This window comes from Carassius gibelio, chromosome A10 (assembly GCF_023724105.1).
Source record: "Carassius gibelio isolate Cgi1373 ecotype wild population from Czech Republic chromosome A10, carGib1.2-hapl.c, whole genome shotgun sequence".
Classification (NCBI taxonomy): domain Eukaryota; kingdom Metazoa; phylum Chordata; class Actinopteri; order Cypriniformes; family Cyprinidae; genus Carassius; species Carassius gibelio.
This window is the reverse complement of record NC_068380.1, coordinates 19,337,162-19,354,989: the sequence shown is the minus strand read 5'-3', so window position 1 is coordinate 19,354,989 and position 17,828 is coordinate 19,337,162. Positions and strand designations below refer to the sequence as shown.

The window sequence follows — 17,828 nt, the reverse complement described above, 5'->3', positions numbered from 1 at the left end:
ACTTTGGAAAGGAGGAGAAAGACGCGCCTAGCGTTTTCCACGCGTTTTTAGGCGCGATATGTGAACGGCCCCTAAGGCTCTCGCTCACTCAACACGCGCTGAAGGCTCCTTGCAAAATGTCTAATGCATTTAACAGACCAGAAATAGGAGATCCTCCAATAACCAACAGGTCTAGTGTTTGGGTGCACTTTGGATTCCCTGGAAGCTATAATGGTGATGATAGAATGAATGGTAAATAGTAAGGTCTCATATTTTCGGCTATAATGTAAATGTAACGTAAATGTAGCCTACCAATCGCCGTGGTGATGTCTTTTGCCCTGTTTGAGTCAGTTGGAAATGTCTGTCTAAATGCTGCGGGGATAGTTTGTTGCGTTTATGTTTCTCCTTTTTTTCGTCTTTTCCCAGATACTGACACACTAAGGTGATGTCGGCATAAATGAGTTGACATGTTTCAAGTATTCCCGCTGGTGTTTTTTTTTTTTTTTTTTTTTTTTTTTTCGCTGGTGTACCCTATTGTCATGTAGCAGATGTGACATACCGTTGTTTTTTTATCCACCACTCTCTTGCCATCACCATTATAGCTTACAGGGAATCCAAAGTGCACCCAAACACCAGACCTGTTGGTTATTGGAGGATCTTCTATTGGAGGAACGGTTCAATACGAATACACGTATCGTTACACCCCTATATATATATATATATATATATATATATATATATATATATATATATATATATATATATATATATATATATATATGTATATATATATATATATATATATATATATATATATATATATATATAATTTTAAGATTCAAAGTGTATTACAATTGCAAAATCAATACCTCCTTCACCTTCACAATATCTCATCAAAATAGTGTCCTCTTCTAAATGCATCACTTTTTGCAAGATGTTGCGAATCTCTCGATTTGGAACCCCTCTCCTCCAACCATCTGGCTCCATTCCGGTAGTCCCGCCCACCATTTGTCCCATTTCATGCCTTGACTTCCCTCAGTTAAAATGGTTTGCAAACAGTATTTCATGTTGACTTTAAACCAAAAGCCATCTTATAAACAATCAGGCTATTTCAGGGCAAGTTTAATTCATGCAAAGCTGTGTACCGTTGCAGCACATTGAACTGATTTGTATGAATTACAAAATGACTGTGCCAATAGCAGAAAATCATTTAGTTTATTTTAGGGTTTTTTTGACAGGCAGACATCTTCAGCTCACAGGATCTTAATTTGGTGTACATAGTAAAGGCCATTATTGTGCCTGCTCCAATATAATCTTCCATTTAACAAAAGAAACTTTGCGAGTGGAGACCTTTCTCTGAAACTTGTCAGAATGATGAATGGTGCGCGACATGATCTGAAAAATATCAAGGGCTTCGTTTGTCTAAAAGGCAGGGATGCAAAAGGCAGGGGCTTGCTGTCTAATCCCTCAAAAGCCGCCATGAAATCTGGATCTCGATTGGCTTCGCCTGCCTTTATTCTAAATGCACGGAGGAAAGTTGATGGTTCCACCTTCATAGTCCACTCACAGTTCACACAAGCGAGAATTTTCCTTGTCATTAATCAAATATCACTTTTTAAAGCAACAGTTGTGAACTAAAATCTGTTCCTTTTGCATAATTAGACTGTACATTAGTTGTTATACAGGGAAAAAATTACTTATTTGGCTGCTTAATGAGTTGTATGCTAATCTTCCGTAGTGCATTATGGAATACCGCTAAGTAAATGGAACAGGGACAGATTAATCTCAAATTGATTAAAATGTCATTTAAATTCCTCATCATTTAGGCTTACATCTGATCTCAATCAACACAACGTGAGAGATGAGTGGTTAAAACTTAATGCTGTAGATAGTTCTACCTGTGTTGAAATTGATGACATACTTTGCCCAATGTCCCTCGGGAAGTCGGTGAAAGAGTAATTAATGCCTGAATTAATCACAAATCCCTCTTAAAAAAAAATAATAATATTCTCCATCTGTAATGCCTAGTGTGATAACACTATTTTCTAGTGTTATCAAACAGATATTAAGTACTGATATTTTATCCATATCATTCAAAACCACAACAATTCAGTTTCAAAATAAACCAACCTGGAGGTGCATGTGACATTATATGCAGTCATATGCATCAAAAAGCACTGATTTTAATAGACTAGCTTTAGCAAGCTTAAGGGATTCTTTTTTTTTATAATTATTATTTTTTTAAGATAGCTGTATATATGGAGTTAGCAATAAATACAAAAAATGTTTTGTAAAATGTTCTTTGTTTATTGTCTACACAGAAATAGCCAAGATGAGAGCAAAATCAACCTCTTTTTGCTTTGTTAATAGACATATTGGAGTACTATTTATAATATTTGTAAATTTATATTAATATTACTTTAATACAATTTAAATTTCTGCTTAAGTTTTAGACTTAAGTCAACAATAATAACACAAATTATCCAGGTCATGCTATTCCAAATAAATAAATAAATCCAATAAATTCCCTATGGATACTGTAATGATGAGCCAGAGACGTTCGGATGCAAATGCAGAGCTTTATTAAAGAATGGTCAAAATGGGCAGAAATCAGGAATGGTGCCAGGTGTGTCAGGGATAACCAGAGTCGAAACCAGAAACAAGCAGAGATGGAGGCAGGCAGCAGAGAATCAGAGTCAGAGTAATCAGTCCAAAGATCAAACACGGGAATGACAAACACAGGGTGAAACGCTCGGAAATGTTAGACAGGCTAAACAAGACTTCGGAGTGAGTGTGCTGCTTTTATGTGTGTGTAAATGAGGTGCAGGTGTGGCAAGGAAATTGGCTGATGAATGAGGTGCAGGTGTGGCAGGGTGATTATGATGCAGTCACTCATTTTTTAATGTAGTTCGGGTGTGGTGCAACAGTATGAGAGGTGCTAGTGTCCAAGTGACATCTGGTGGTTGATGGGTGGAATGGTCCTGAGTGGAGTGCCCTCTACTGAAGCTCATGGGCACTCCATCTAATGATCGTGACAGATACATTCAAGTACCAACCTCCTTTTTACTCTTTGAATATTATGTTGCACTAGGATATTAGTCACATTACTTTGGTAAAATGGCTTGCATGCTGGAGGCATGCTTGGCAATAACGCGTGTTTCAGTGTGATGTCCGCATGAGAGAGCAGAGTAAAAAAAAAGCATAAAAAACAGCATATTTCCTCTGTTGAATCTTTGAAAGATTATTTTCCCACTGTTTGGCATTGATCAAACTCACACCAGGACTCAAAAAGCTAACATTTCCTCCCAGACCGAACTCAATGTGTAAATGTCTCATCAGGCAAAGATGCAGTGAAAGTCAGGGTGAGAGTCCTGTGCTCACCTGTCTCTCCCTCTCTCTATTGCCTAAACTCACACAATCCAGAATCCACATGACAGGAGAATTTGATCCATGTTTGAGTTCAGCGAGCACACATTACATCCCAGGCCTTGATAAAAACATAACATCCAGCCTTATAAAACAGAAAATAGGCTTCCTTACTTTACAACAGTTTAGTTTGTATTGTATCGATCAGTTTCATGCCAAGGGTGTGGGAGTGCCAATCAGGAACCAAAAAATGAGTTACATCATATCACAAAAATAAACTAGAATATCAGAAGGATTATTTTTTTATTTTATTTTTGTACATAGTCTCTAAGCTTCCATCATGTAGTTGTGATCAGCAGTTGTGATCAGCATTTGCCAAGTTTGCCAAGTGAAATAAAACTCAAGGCTATGTCACTCTGTGTTTGGGCTAGAGCACTGCCTTAATACATTTTCTTTCTTAGCATATCACTTAATGTGCATTACACTCATGTTTTGGGTGTTTACCAAAAAAAAAAAAAAAAAAAAAATCGTATTGAAAATAAGTCTCAGATTTGAGATTTAACATATCTGTGCACATTTTAATGAGATGTTGGCTGTTAAGAATGTTTATTTTGGCATCCTCTACAATCCTAGCTATTTCTACTATTTGTACCTGAGCCATGTTACAACTTTGAGTAACTTAGTATAATGTGGAATATATATATATATATATATATATATATATATATATATATATATATATATATATATATATATATATATATATAATATATATATATATATATATATATATATAATATATATATATATATATATTAGGGGTGTAACGGTTCACAAAATTCACGGTTCGGTTCGATACGATTCACTGGTGTCTCGGTTCGGTTCGGTACGGTTCGGTACGTTTTAGATACAGCAAAAAGAAAAAAATGGCAGATACATTTCCTTGATTTAAAAAAATATATATTTATTAAAACTAACAAAGTATGTTTTTTTACATTGAACAATGATGGAGCTATTCTTTACCCATCTTCTATGGTGTTTTCTTAGTAACATACTGTATAAAACAAAAACAGCTCCTTATAAAAAAAAAATGAAAATTTTATATTATTGTTGTAGTAGTTATGAACAAATACAAAGATGTAACTTTTTATATGGAACTCTATAACTCTTTATATTGAGTGTGTTTTTACTCAATTGGTTCTCTATAGGGCTTTTGTTTTTTGGCTCAAAGCAGGAATTACGGTCTGCCTGAAATGAGCTCGTGAAGGAATATTGTAACGGGGCTCAATTACATTAAGCATATTCTTAAAACCTGCGTTTTCCACTACAGAGCGCGCTCGCTCACTCAGTACGCGCGGCGCTGGACCCTGGGCTCAGCGTTGCCCTTCAGATACAACGCGATTTGTGCTGCACTATGCCAAGAGCAAAGTAGGTGGAGTTTTCAAAACTGCCCTTGCATACGTTCTATTTATAACAGTTCTTCTATCTAATAACGTGCAGGCCTGTTAATTGTATCGTACTGCTCAGGAAATTCCGATACAGTACAGTACTAGTCCATTTTGATTTCCGTGCTTGCTCGGATGCCCCGATCGATTGGTAAAGTGCACCCAAACACCACACCTGTTGGTTATTGGAGGATCTTATATTTCCGGTCTGTTAAACGCATTGGCCATTTTGCAACGAGCCTTCAGCGCGTACTGAGTGAGCGAGCGCCTGACTGAGTAGCCTATATAACATAGTTGGTGTTTTTTTTTCTTCGGGGTTGTCAGGGGGGTTGCCTGTTACGTCGTTTGGGTTATTGAGCTACCTTGTTGAACGCATATCATTATATTTCACAATTTTTTATTTATTTTGCAAATATAATTAATTAGTCCAACGAACCGTTCGGTACATAATGCGTACCGCGTACCGAACCGAAAGCCTCGTACCGAACGGTTCAATACGAATACGCGTATCGTTACACCCCTAATATATATATATATATATTACTTGAATAAAATGTAAAATGCATTCATTTGTTTTGATATTTTAAATGCACTATATATATATATATATATATATATATATATATATATATATATATATATATATATATATATATATATATAATACTGATATTTTATTAATAGCATTCAAACCACAACGGTTCAGTTTCAAAATGAACCAACCTGGAGGCTGCCTGACATTATATGCAGTCATATGCATCAAAAAGCACTGATTTTAATAGACTAGCTTTAGCAAGCTTGAGGAATTTTTATGTGTAAGGTTGTTTTATTTTATTTTATTTTTCAAGATAGCTGTATATATGGAGTATATCAAACAGCCAATCAAAAAAACAATAACAACAACTACAACAACAAAAACTTTCCTACATAGTTCTGGACTCACAGAAACTTACAAATGTTTATAGTTATGCATTACAGCCAAGCCCAGTCACCGGCTCTAAGCCAGGATATGAGGCAAAATACATGCATTTCCTCTTCCCCCCTCCCCTCGTCCCCTCTCTGTAGCTGTAAACCATGTTCGGAAGGATCGATACTCTCTTCGATAGAGCAGCTAATGCACTGTGAGCTGATTTTGCTCAACATGACAGCACCAGCTCTGCTTGTGTGTGGTGTTTATTACTGAGCAAACAGTACGAAATAGGGGAAAAGGTTTATTCAGATATTCTTGGCTTTCTGTCAGTAATGGCTGACATGTTAGACAATCAGGGTAAACAAATATAACAGAGCTGTTCGGTTATTATAATATTTACATACCTTGTAATCAATGTCATTTCCGCATGGTTGCTAATTGCATCAAAAAAAGTCATTTAAAAAGTATTACTGAGAACAAAGTTATTCTGTGCATCGGACATGTTGTGCCTTAAGCATCAGTCTTTTGCGATGAATGATAAAAGAGATACCTAATCTATGACTTTTGGATTTCCCCTAAGGAAAGGCTAATCCTCACCTCAAACCATCAAAATGCTAATATTCCTCCTCTTTGAAATGCTTAGACTTTCACTCGCTCTAATTTTCCTATTCTCAAAAAGACCTTTCTGAGTAACACGAGAGAGCGCAAAAGATCAATAACTCACTGAAGCTCATTATTTATTAGCCTACACACTGAAGGCAGCCGAGGGGAGGTGGTGTAAGGATTAGCTAGCATGGCTATCCCTGCCGAACGTAGTCAATAGATGCACAGAAGTGGCCCCAGAAATAAACTCCATTATCCCTCCCTATTAGCATGCTATTAGCAATTATAGATTTTGCTGAGTTGCATCCCACTGGTTGAATGCAAACATGCCAGGACCCTTGTCTAAGTTCAGTCGTAATATACATGGCAGAACAAGATCACAGAAGTAAACTGAGACTCCTCAAAACTCAACAGAGCTGTGGGAAGAAAATATCAAAATTGATGATCTCACTTATTTTCTGATGCATGTTGTCATTTCCAATTTTGGTGGTGTTATGTAGTTTTCCATTCTATGAAATGGCCGTTAATAAATGGGAGACTACACCACCGGCTTGACTTTGAGAGCAATGACAATAAGAGTTAGCGGATCAATAACCTAATTCTAAGTTTTTCAGACAGGCCTTCTCCAATAAGTGTGAAATGTAATTGTCAATTGCTCTCTGGGTAGCCGGAGCTCAGCTGGAGTGGGTATATTAAGTCAAACACCTGTCACTTGGGAAGGCTTGGTGCTCAAAAAAAGGGAGGTTATTATGCAGCATGACTGACTGAAAGGGACAGGAGGACTGCAAGACATGATCTGGGTCGCTTTTTCTCAGAGGAAGAACTGTCAGTGTCTACTGAATCAACTTCTAATATGTTTCAGTGACTGAATTTAAGGTTACTTTGTGCCGAAGTGCCCTTTACTTTCAGAATATTCCCGCTCTGTGGCATCCTGTCTTGCAGAAGCAAGACGGCTCAATACATTCCTAGCATGCTTTAAATCCATTGTTTATTATGGCAACAGTTTAACTGACGGCAGACTCGGTAGTTCACTCTACTGTACAGTCCAGCACAGCGAAGAGGTTTCTGATGAGTATCTTTGTAATGTCGAGTCAGGAGTTACCCATCAAGGTGAAAAGACCCAGAGCAGTTGCACTCAGTGATGCAAGAGAGTTGTCTGTCTCTGTCAGCACAAATCGATGGACTCTGTCAGAGCAAAAAGTGCACATACAACGATTTCCGGGTTGGTGGTGTAATTGTGTTGAATAAGTAGGATGTTGTTTGTGATCTTGAAATTGGAAATGAAGCACAATGCATTGTTCAATTACTTTCCGCAAAGACCATACACAATGGCTTAAAAAACAATTAGTATTTACTTTACATCAGCAAACTTTACCAAATGAAAGTGAAGTGATGTGGGCAAGTATGTTGACCCATTCTCAGAATTTGTGCTCTGCATTTAACCCACACACACACACACCGGGAGCAGTGGGCAGCCTTGTGCTGCGGTGCCCAGGGAGCAGTTGGGGGTTCAGTGCCATGCTCAAGTGTCTCACCTCAGTCGTGGTATTGAGGATAGATAAAACACTGTGCATTCACTCCCCCCACCTACAATTCCTGTCGGACCTGAGACTCAAATCCACAACCTTTGGGTTGAAAGTACAAATATCTAACCATTAGGCCAAATATGCCTCCTCTGTGACCTAGGCTCATGCAGTCCTCATTTGACTTCACACAGCGAAGTTCACACCAGTTCAATCTTCGCAAAAGAGCACATTGTGGGTGCATCAACCGTGTAACAGAGACACTGGTAGGCACTCATTTGAGCCACAAAGTACCAATTGTCAGTAGACCAGTGGTCTTTATGACCCCATTGACACATACACAAACAACCATTGTTGTTAGTTCACATGAAGGGCATAATTTTGGTCATGGCCTTTGTCTGAGATATCATTTGACCAACTCTTTTGATGGTTTAACTGAACTTTCATCAAGTCTTAGTAGAAACCGCTGCAACTTTTATTGATTCCACTCATTTCATTGCATCCACTCACCGTTCCTTCATCTCATGAATCTAAAAAAACCTTTTCAGAGTGCAGGGAAGTGAACAACCACTTCATTGTAATATTCTCCCACATGTGTAATTTAGGTACCTGCCAAGGAAAGATGATGTGAGTGTAGACTGGGTTTAATTGATTGTATGGCTACTGAGCACTGAGAGGAGAAGGAAGCTGGGAATGCAATCCTAACGACTCTGTCAGAGTAGTTATGAGAGGAGCACCTCACCAGGCCCTGCCTTACAGCTCATACAAGGCCCCTGGGCAAATTTCCAATGATTTCCGCTAGCTGTTGGACACCAGCCTCTGGGGTGTGAACATGAAGGTGTGAAAGGAGAGAGTTCACCAAACAGATTCTAGTACATCCTGGTACACATGACACTACAGCACCCACACTAATGTTTAAAAAAAAAAAAAAAATGTGACAATAATTTGCTCATGAGCAACATGTTTCTCAGCTGATGGGTCGCAGCATAGATATAAGTAATAGATCTTTTCTGATATGGTGGTTGTTTCCAAACAAACTCTATTATGTTTTTGCGCAAAGTCATCTGTGCCTTGCAGAAAATTGCAAATATAGAAAAAAAGACCATATTGCGTGACATACCCTCATCTTTAAAATTCTTGAACAAACCTAAGCAAGGTCAAAACAATGCAACCCAGACTACACTAAATATGGGTTCCCTTACGATAAACATGGTTTGTGCTAACCATAATGTTGGGTCACCACTTGATGTCCAGTGTAAAATGTGGGTCCTTATGTAAAAATAAGGTAAAGAAGGCCTCCTTGGTCCTCTGAACAAAAAAGAGAGCCGCAGAACACTGCCTGAGAAGTGGTGAGGTTTCATGGTTGACATCTGCCAGGCCCATAGACAGAAACGATCTGAGAAGGACAGTACAACTGTGGTATTTTGGTTTGAAGGACTCTTGGAGGCAAATAATTATTTTGCGAGTGGGCAGAAAAACGCTCTGGCTTCAGGGCTAACCACCTGTCAAGTCTCTTGACGCTCTCTTCTATCTTCCTTGTCTTCTCTTTAAAGCTCAAGAGATCCTTTCATTTTGCACTTTTCATATTTCTTGCTCAGTGTCTCACATCAGAAGGGCATAGTAAACAGTTGGCTTCAGTTTCAGCAGTTTGTCTGAGGCACAGATGTTGCTTTTGCACAGAGGTGGCAGAGACAAACCCTTATACCACCACAGGGCATTCCGCCCGCCAATTGCCAGCTGGAACCTTTGAACCCAAACTATCTGAATGGCTGACACTGTCAAACATCTGTTTCCCTTCCAAGCACTGTTATTTGTATTTATAGCCTTTGTTACATTGACAAATTAACCTTTTTCACTTGTGGCTGTGGGTGCTGTGGTTAAGTATAAATACCACCCAATCAGAAGAATGAGGTGCCAAGGATGGGAAGAGCAATAGAACGCATTCTGCTTTTTCATTGGGCAGTCAGTTGGAAGTTAATGAGTTGCGATCCATGTATCTTCCAAAAGCCTTCGAAGATTGAAAGTTCTGTCTTTGTCTCTGATTCTGAGGAGAGAAAGAGAGAAACAAAGTGTCCTAGACCATTAGCCAGGGCTCCGCATGACTGATGTCCTCTTTAGGCCAGTAAACCGATGGAAAAAGGATAATTACATCACAAGTCACAGATCACTGAGTCACTGTCAAGAGACCCCGTACCGCTCCTGCTCAGTGAAGACTTTCTAAAGACTGATGTGTTTTGGGCCCACAGACATTAGCAAGAGTAATGCCTGCCGAACATATTCATTCCCAAAAATGAGATGGGAGTTTATGACTTCACTTGATGATATCAAAATTCTTTTTATAGCCAGTCCACTTGGTGGCCGCCAAGGTACATTTTAGTCGTTCAGTTCCATCTGCTTCAAAGGGAAAGACTGAGATTTCCAAACTTCATGATTCAGTAATACTGAATGTGTCTAAATCTCCAATAAAATCTGCCTTTTCACTTCTCAGAATGCTTAATTAAAATATGTTTGAAGTACTGAGTATACTAGTAACTTAACACTTGCTCTTTTGTTTATCCGTTGGTTAAATGATGTAAACAACACTGTCCTTATCCAGTACTTCACAAACACACACAGTCAGTGTACACACACACACAAACCTCTTACAGAGGGTAAAACCATCCTGTGTGCATTCCACTATAGGGTGTTTTCTTATTTAGTCTCCCCGTAATGTCCCTGTTGGTTCAGTGTGGTTAGCACACAGGGTGGCCAGGGTAAGGAGCGGGCCCAAAGCAGGAAGGGTCTATTCATGGGTGCTGCATTTTTAGGTCCAAAAAAAAAAAAAAAAAAAAAGTAAATAGAGTGTTTTTAGCTCCTACATAGTGCTCTGTTTACAGCTAGATGAATTTCTCTTCAATAACTCATTTAACATATGAGCTACATATTTACTGCAAAGTGGGATTCTGGGTAAATACCAGCAGCACACTGTTTGCAGTGGGACCTTTTACTTACATTTGCACAAGGACTGATACATGCCATGCAGTCGAGTAATGGCAGAGAAAAACTGTGAAAAATCACACATTACAGCCTATAAACTGATTCTGATTATGGCCTGCATATTCACATTGGGTTATATAGTCATAAAGCACTTAATGGCATTGAGAGATGAATATTAATTGCATAGGTCCATCTGCACTATTTTATCATAAAATTGTTAAAGGTGCCATATGCATGATAAACTCTTTATGCTGCATGCTTAAAAATACAGCTGTGCTAACTTGGCATGGCTAACACATTGGGTCCGTAAATAAATTGCAAAAGGTGTGCTTTGAATATATTCGGCAAGCAGAACAGTAATACTAAAAAAGTTTACAAGATAAATAATATATAAAAAAATACTATTCAAATCATTGATGATATCTCACCATATGACATTTTGCATTGCATTCACATGCATTGCAATTCACACACTCTGAAGGGTTTGCAGGGGTCCCGCTATGTTGTTATGTGTTGATTTTGCCACATAACTTTGGTCACACAACGGACAGAAGTTTTTCTAATAATAATGAGCAGTGAAACAGATTTATTAGTATATTATTTGTTTATTCTCACTAAGATATAATAAATGATTATACCTTCATCTCTCCCATACCTTCATCTAAACACGCTCCTCCATGCACATTTCCACTGAACACAGATGCCAGCCAACTAAACTGGATGTGTTGTAGCAGAGCGCTTCAAGCACTGATCCAGTATTGTTCATTGGCCTGTTTTTAAAATAACACCAGCACAGCAGCCTGAAGATCACTGCCCCCCCAGGCTTTGACAGGATTGACACTGTATTTTGCATGTGATCAGGGGTGATGTGATGGGTTGAAATGTCAGGGCTATTGGCTGTATGTGTGCATGGCTGTGTGCCGAGTGTGCTTTTGCATGGGTGCTAATCTGAGAGATCTCTGATACGACTGGATTGATGGAGTGAATTAGTGTCAGGAGGGGTCTTGCATGCAAATCTTTAATTACAGGATATGACCTCAGAGTTTGTGTGTGTATCAGTTAGAAAACTTTAGCCTTTGTGGAAAATTGATTTAGATTTTTGGATGTACGATCACATTTAGGGCTGCATATTGAATATTCATGGTATATTTGGAATGATTTTCATTTCATTCGTTTTATTTGGCAATTAACATTCTTAAAGCTGTTTCATTAGACTAGTTTCACAATCCTTTCTCGCCTCATGACTATGATTATGACAGATGCTTTAATGCACCTTCTGCTTTTAACTTCATAAGTAAAAAGGGCATTAAGGTAGGTAAATTCATATTGTATTAATTTATTTTGTTAGTTCATTCATTCATTCATTCATTCATTCATTCATTTTCAAATGAAAAAAATCATTTTATTTTTTTCACAGTGTATCAGAAGTGATATTGGGATTTTGAAACTGATTTGCCAGTGTAACACTTGTTAATGCTGTTAATTTCACTTCATACATGTAATGCTGAGCTATTTAAGCTAAACGCGTTATGTCTCGTTTTTGCAACTCTAGGGAGACAGTATTCACTGCTAGAAAGCATTGATATGCTACTGAAGATTTTCAGACTTCACTGCCACTGGCAGTGCTATTTGTATTCAATGTGTAGACCAATCTCCATATCCTTTAGGCCACATTGATTCATATTGGAGGATGCTTTGGCAAGTTGAGAGATTTTTCTGGAGGAAAAAAAAAAAGATAATAAAAATTATTTGCGATTTCCGTCAATCTGTCACTCAAAGGTGTGGTGGGATTTTCCTGGCTGGCACTATTTTGTGATACTTCATAACTTCTTTGCGAGGATTCAGTTCAGGCTTTCCAATTTAAATGTTAATTTTACAGGACATCACAAGGAACCTGATACGGGTGCAAAAAAAGTATTTGGCAGCAACGATGAATTATATATTTTAATTAACCAGTGAGCGAATTGCATCTATTCAGCAGCAATGACCATAAATAAGGAATTAATAAATAAATAAGACAGAAGATAAAGCGAGCAAAATGGGTCTCATTGAGCATCATTATTATAAAATCTGCAGTGTCATTGGATGTCATTAAGAAAAGGACCCTGAGCTGTCAGATATCAAATGCATTGTTCTCTAGTTTGATGGGCTAAATACCACTTATGGCCGCCAGAAAGAGGAGTAGTTTTGGAGAAATGACATAGAGATACAATTTTAATGTCACTCCTGTCAGTCCATTTTTTTGAGTGCTGGAATAAATATGAAGTGTCAGTCAACAGACGAAAGCATTTCTTTGCTTTACTTAAGATTTATTTCTCAATGAAATAGAGTAAAGCTTTGGTTTTATAAGCTGTGATAACGGGAATATTGAAAAGCAATTTTGGATATGCTTTAAATTTGGATATACTTACAAAGCTACAATTAATTGAATGTGAAAGATTTATCAACTTGACCCTATAAGGATAACGTGGTGTGCAATGAGATTTGAGTAAAATCCAGACATATGCTTGATTTCAAAGGGTTTAATATCATCTGTATGTAAATGATGACCTCATGCAATGTTTATGATGGATTTGTGATGAACGATACACAGAGACAAACAAATGCAAGGACGTTATTCAGCAAGAATGTACAATATTGACTTAGCCTGCGACATTGATCAAACAAAGAAAATAGTTTGCTCTCTCATCTTAACACTTGTATGTATATGAACCTTGTGTTTAGTGAGTGACGAATGCTGGGTAAATACAGCGTGGTGATAAAAGACACCCTAAGTATTCAGTCCCATGAATCAGAACCTAATAAGTAGCTGACAAAAGCTAAATATCCACAATATTAAACACCCACATCAATAAAGTTATTGTGCAATTATTATATGCACATCACTCCCACTTACGTCTTCGACGCCAGCCAAGACGAGGACGTTCTTGCCAGAGAAAACAAACACAAACTTTTGCTGTGAGCTAGTGAGGTAGGTTCTTTACAATTAGCAAGATGGTGTTGTGATGCTAAACGTATAAATGAAGTGAGTATACATTTCCTCTTATTAAGTTAACCACCGTGATAATGGGGCGTGTTATAATTTCCTGTTTAACTTTAATGAATAACTTTTGTTGGGATCATGGAAGACAATTAACAAGTGTACAATGAATGTTTGTATTCCATCTGTGGCTTTATGTGTGCATTGATCCAGAAAAAAAATAAATAAATAAATAAAACAACGTAAAATATTCTCTGGTTATGAATTTTCCCTGCCTCGTTTTGATGAATCTTTGTGTTTGTTATAACTGTGAACTCTTTTTTAATTTTTTACATTCTGGTGTACTTAGGAAGACAAATTGATTTCCTGACCCTACAATGTGTTGTTTTTGGATTAGATTTCAAATGTTTCACTCCGAATCTTCCCATAGGAAATAAAATCACTAAAGGAATCCTTTTAACATCTCAATTATTTCCCCTTAACGTAAATTAGATTAAGTGGAGATCAGATTTTAAGTTTTCAGATTTTCCTATATTCTCATTTTAGCAATGTCTCAAACTGTGCTAAGATTAAAAAAAAAAAAAAAAAAAAAAAAGTCTTTCATCAGAGATATTATTTTGAACACACCAATTCTTCCAAAACCAAGCTTCTGCCACACGTTCTCCAACAAACAGCACGCAAGGGAGTGTTTCAAACTTATGGAAATATTATTTTTTGCTTGCAATTCCATTTACACACAAATTGCACACTGCACATTTAAACGACAAGACACATGATATACAGTAAGGTTGTGTGTAGTAAGGCTGTTTCTTTGGCCAACAATATTGGCTCAACCATTGAGTTTGAAACTAACCCAGCTTACAAAATTACAAATATTCAGTTTTGGTTCTGGGAACATAATAATTATTATTTTTTTCCAGTTTTCTTGAAGTTAGAGGAACATTTTTAAAAGGGCATGATGCTCCTCAACCTTTCTTTCAACTTAATTTTGATTTAAAATTCAACATTCTAGGAATGTTGATTTGTAACATTCCAATAACACACAATTTTCCAGTTTCCTTAATGTTAGTAGAATGTTACAGTATTTAAAGGTTAGTATGATTTTCCTGAAACATTCTTTCAATCATTCAAACAAGCACTGAAAGAAAGAGAAATAAGAACACATACAACTTTCTTCCGACACAGCCTCAGATGAACTGAAGATAAAATACATTAAATATCTCAAGATTTGTTTAAACAATTCCATAAACAGCATTGCCAGCTTCACTTACCGTATTTCTAACCCGATTGGCTTTATTTATTTCAGGTGTTGATGTCTTGATGATTAAAAATGTTTTGTTTTAGGTCACCATCATGTAGATCAGTGTTTGCTTTAGTTGTGCTCTTGACCCTTAAATTTTATTGGATTGCTTATTTTGCAGCAATCACATGTGTTTTAGGAAAATGAGTTGATAAAGCAGATCAGTTTTAATAACAGACAAGGGACTGCATTTAAGTAGTTTGAATAACAGTTTTTTTCTCTCTCTACTTGTTGAATTGTTGAATAACTTAAATTTTTTATTGAAAGGAGTAAAACTCAATTAATGTGAAACTAAATAATTAGTAACACTGTTGTTGCACTTCAGATGCTCAATGCCGATGTCTGTGAGTGTGTAAATACCACTGTCATTCTTCACTTTTTAAAACATTTTTTGTGTCATTTATACACTCACAGACATCAACATTCAGCATATGAAAAACATCAATAGTGACATACTTAATTCCATTATACAAAACACATTCATGTTGTTGTTATTATTATTATTCTTAGTAGTATTATTATTTATTTTTTTTATTGTCACCATTGGACAGTTTTAGATAAATCGATGAAATAATACAAAATACTATTTGAGGTTTTCTTTCTTCTCACATAACATTTTGATTTTAAAAGTAAGGAAACAACATAAAATGCAGTTTCTTAAGCTACTTTAATGCAGTCATTTGTCCGTTATCAAACAGACATAACTATCTGCTTTATCAACGCAGAAATGTTCTCTGAAAACACCTGCAATCATTGCAAAGAAAGCAACACAACAAACATCAAGGGTCAAGAGCCAAACTATGTCTTGGAATGTTACGAATCAACATTCCAAAAATGTTTTAATTTTAAATCAAAATTAAGTTGAAAGAACATTTGAGGACCATCATACCTTTTTAAAACATTCCTCTAACATCAAGCAAACTGGATATTTGTTATGTTACCAGAACCAACACTGAATATTTTGGAGAATGTTCATATAACAAAATTCTGTTAGCTTGGAAACTACCTGTCAGGTATTGAAATGTGTGTGTCACATACGGTAGACATATAAAACATGTAAGGCCTACAAGGAGTTTTGAAATACCAATCGTTTATCAAAGACAATTTCCCCTGAGTTTGGTTGTGAGAAAGAGAGAGAGGAAAAAAGCGTGATAGAAGTCCAGATGGTGAGAGACTATGAAAGACTTTATGTTGGTCGATCCTGGATCCCAACAGTCTGGCATTGTCTTTCTTCTTCCTATTTCTCATCTAGGTCTGTCTATCCCGCAGCCAGTTGGGCAGAGAGAATATCAGTCCCTGAGGACATTTATTCCACTGATGAGATGCTGTAAAGTAGGGAAGAGAGAGAGACAGAGATAGAGAGAAGTGGGGCGGGGAATCAGGAGGCAGAGACACTAGAAGAAAGAAAACAAGCAAGTGTGTGTGTGTGTGTGTGAGAGAGAGAGAGGGAGGGAAGGAAGGAGGAAACTGTCCTCATGCTGTCTTGGCATCGGTGCCACCCAGTTTCTCTCGGGCAGGCCAGAAGCCTCACGATCTACCTCTGTGTGTGTCTCCACAGATGGCCAACATTGTGACGTCCTTCTGCTGTGTGGTGCTTGCAGCCGTGGTGGTGGTTTATGCCCAAAGGCGCAGCCAGCAAGGTAAGTCTAAATTTTGGATACTTCCTCCATCTGTTGCGGGTCTTCGTTGTATGTGTTTAAACCGGAACGAGACATAATGAGATCAGCTAATTTTTTTTTTTTTTTTTAGATTAGGAATCAGTTTGTTCTTTTCTGGTTATGTGTCCTGTTTTCTTTCTCTTGACTTGTCATTATCTTTGTGTCCCTCCTTCAATCTGTCTGTCGGAGTGGAACAGAGAAGTCACATTGTGAGCGGAGGGTCAGTATCACCTGACTGTTGGGAGGGGTGTGTGAATGTGTGTGTGTGTGTGTGGGTGAATGTTGCTTAACGCATGGCCTAGCTGCCCGGAGACACAGAGACTAGCCTGTCACTGGGTCAAAAACTAGAGCTCCAGAACAAAGCGATCCTCGGAGTGTGTATGAATGTGTTTAAGTTTGGACCAGACATGTTATCTTGCTGGCTGTTATGGGTTCTCTCATGCTAGGGTGAATAAGCAGCTATGTTGTTTCTGCATTCCAATTCAGTGTCATTTTGTGAAATGGAAATGCTATCGAGACATTCTTGTTTCGTCAGAAGCTACTACTTTAAAGCTATTGTCATTTTCTGAGTTATTGTTCAAGCTGGATTGTACAACATATTACACGCTTTCCTAACCAGGTGCAACTCCAGTTTCCATCAACAAGTAATTTGTCTGTCCACGGTGAAGGCGAAATGCTATGCAACGCCTACACAATCACAGCCAATCAGAAGATATTTCATGGTGCTTGCACACTGGAGATGTGTTTGATGGAAAGAAATGCATACAATACATTTTAAGGTTTGGAAATTGTGAGACAGTTTAAAATGAAGAAGGAACGGCTAAATGGATGAACTATGTCAGAGTACATTGCAGCAAAAGTGTTACTCAACTTTTGGTTGCATGACACAAGATCACAATTTAGCAGACATTAGCATTTTTCCCTCTGTGTCAAACATGTTTAGTTCTGCTCCTGGGTGGCAACCTTCTAGCACAGTTTATCACTCTATCCCAGTTAACCAGATAATTTAGGCTTTATGGATAACTTCCTGGCAAGTGTATTGGAGCTAAATGTGGCACCCCTGCTCTACGTCCTTATGATGCACCATC

At 37.6% G+C, this 17,828-nt stretch overlaps 1 protein-coding gene across 2 annotated transcripts in view; it reads left to right on the top strand.

The window, feature by feature from the left end:
• Window positions 1–17,828, top strand: part of LOC128021465 (ciliary neurotrophic factor receptor subunit alpha-like) — a 149,620-nt gene that overhangs the window by 37,312 nt on the left and 94,480 nt on the right. Inside the window, exon 2 of one of the 2 annotated variants that reach the window (XM_052608700.1) lies at window positions 16,641–16,722. In XM_052608700.1, the coding sequence (XP_052464660.1) occupies window positions 16,641–16,722 (82 nt within the window). Of the gene's footprint in view, window positions 1–16,512; window positions 16,723–17,828 lie in introns of those variants that run through there. The other variant, XM_052608701.1, reaches the window with a different exon arrangement.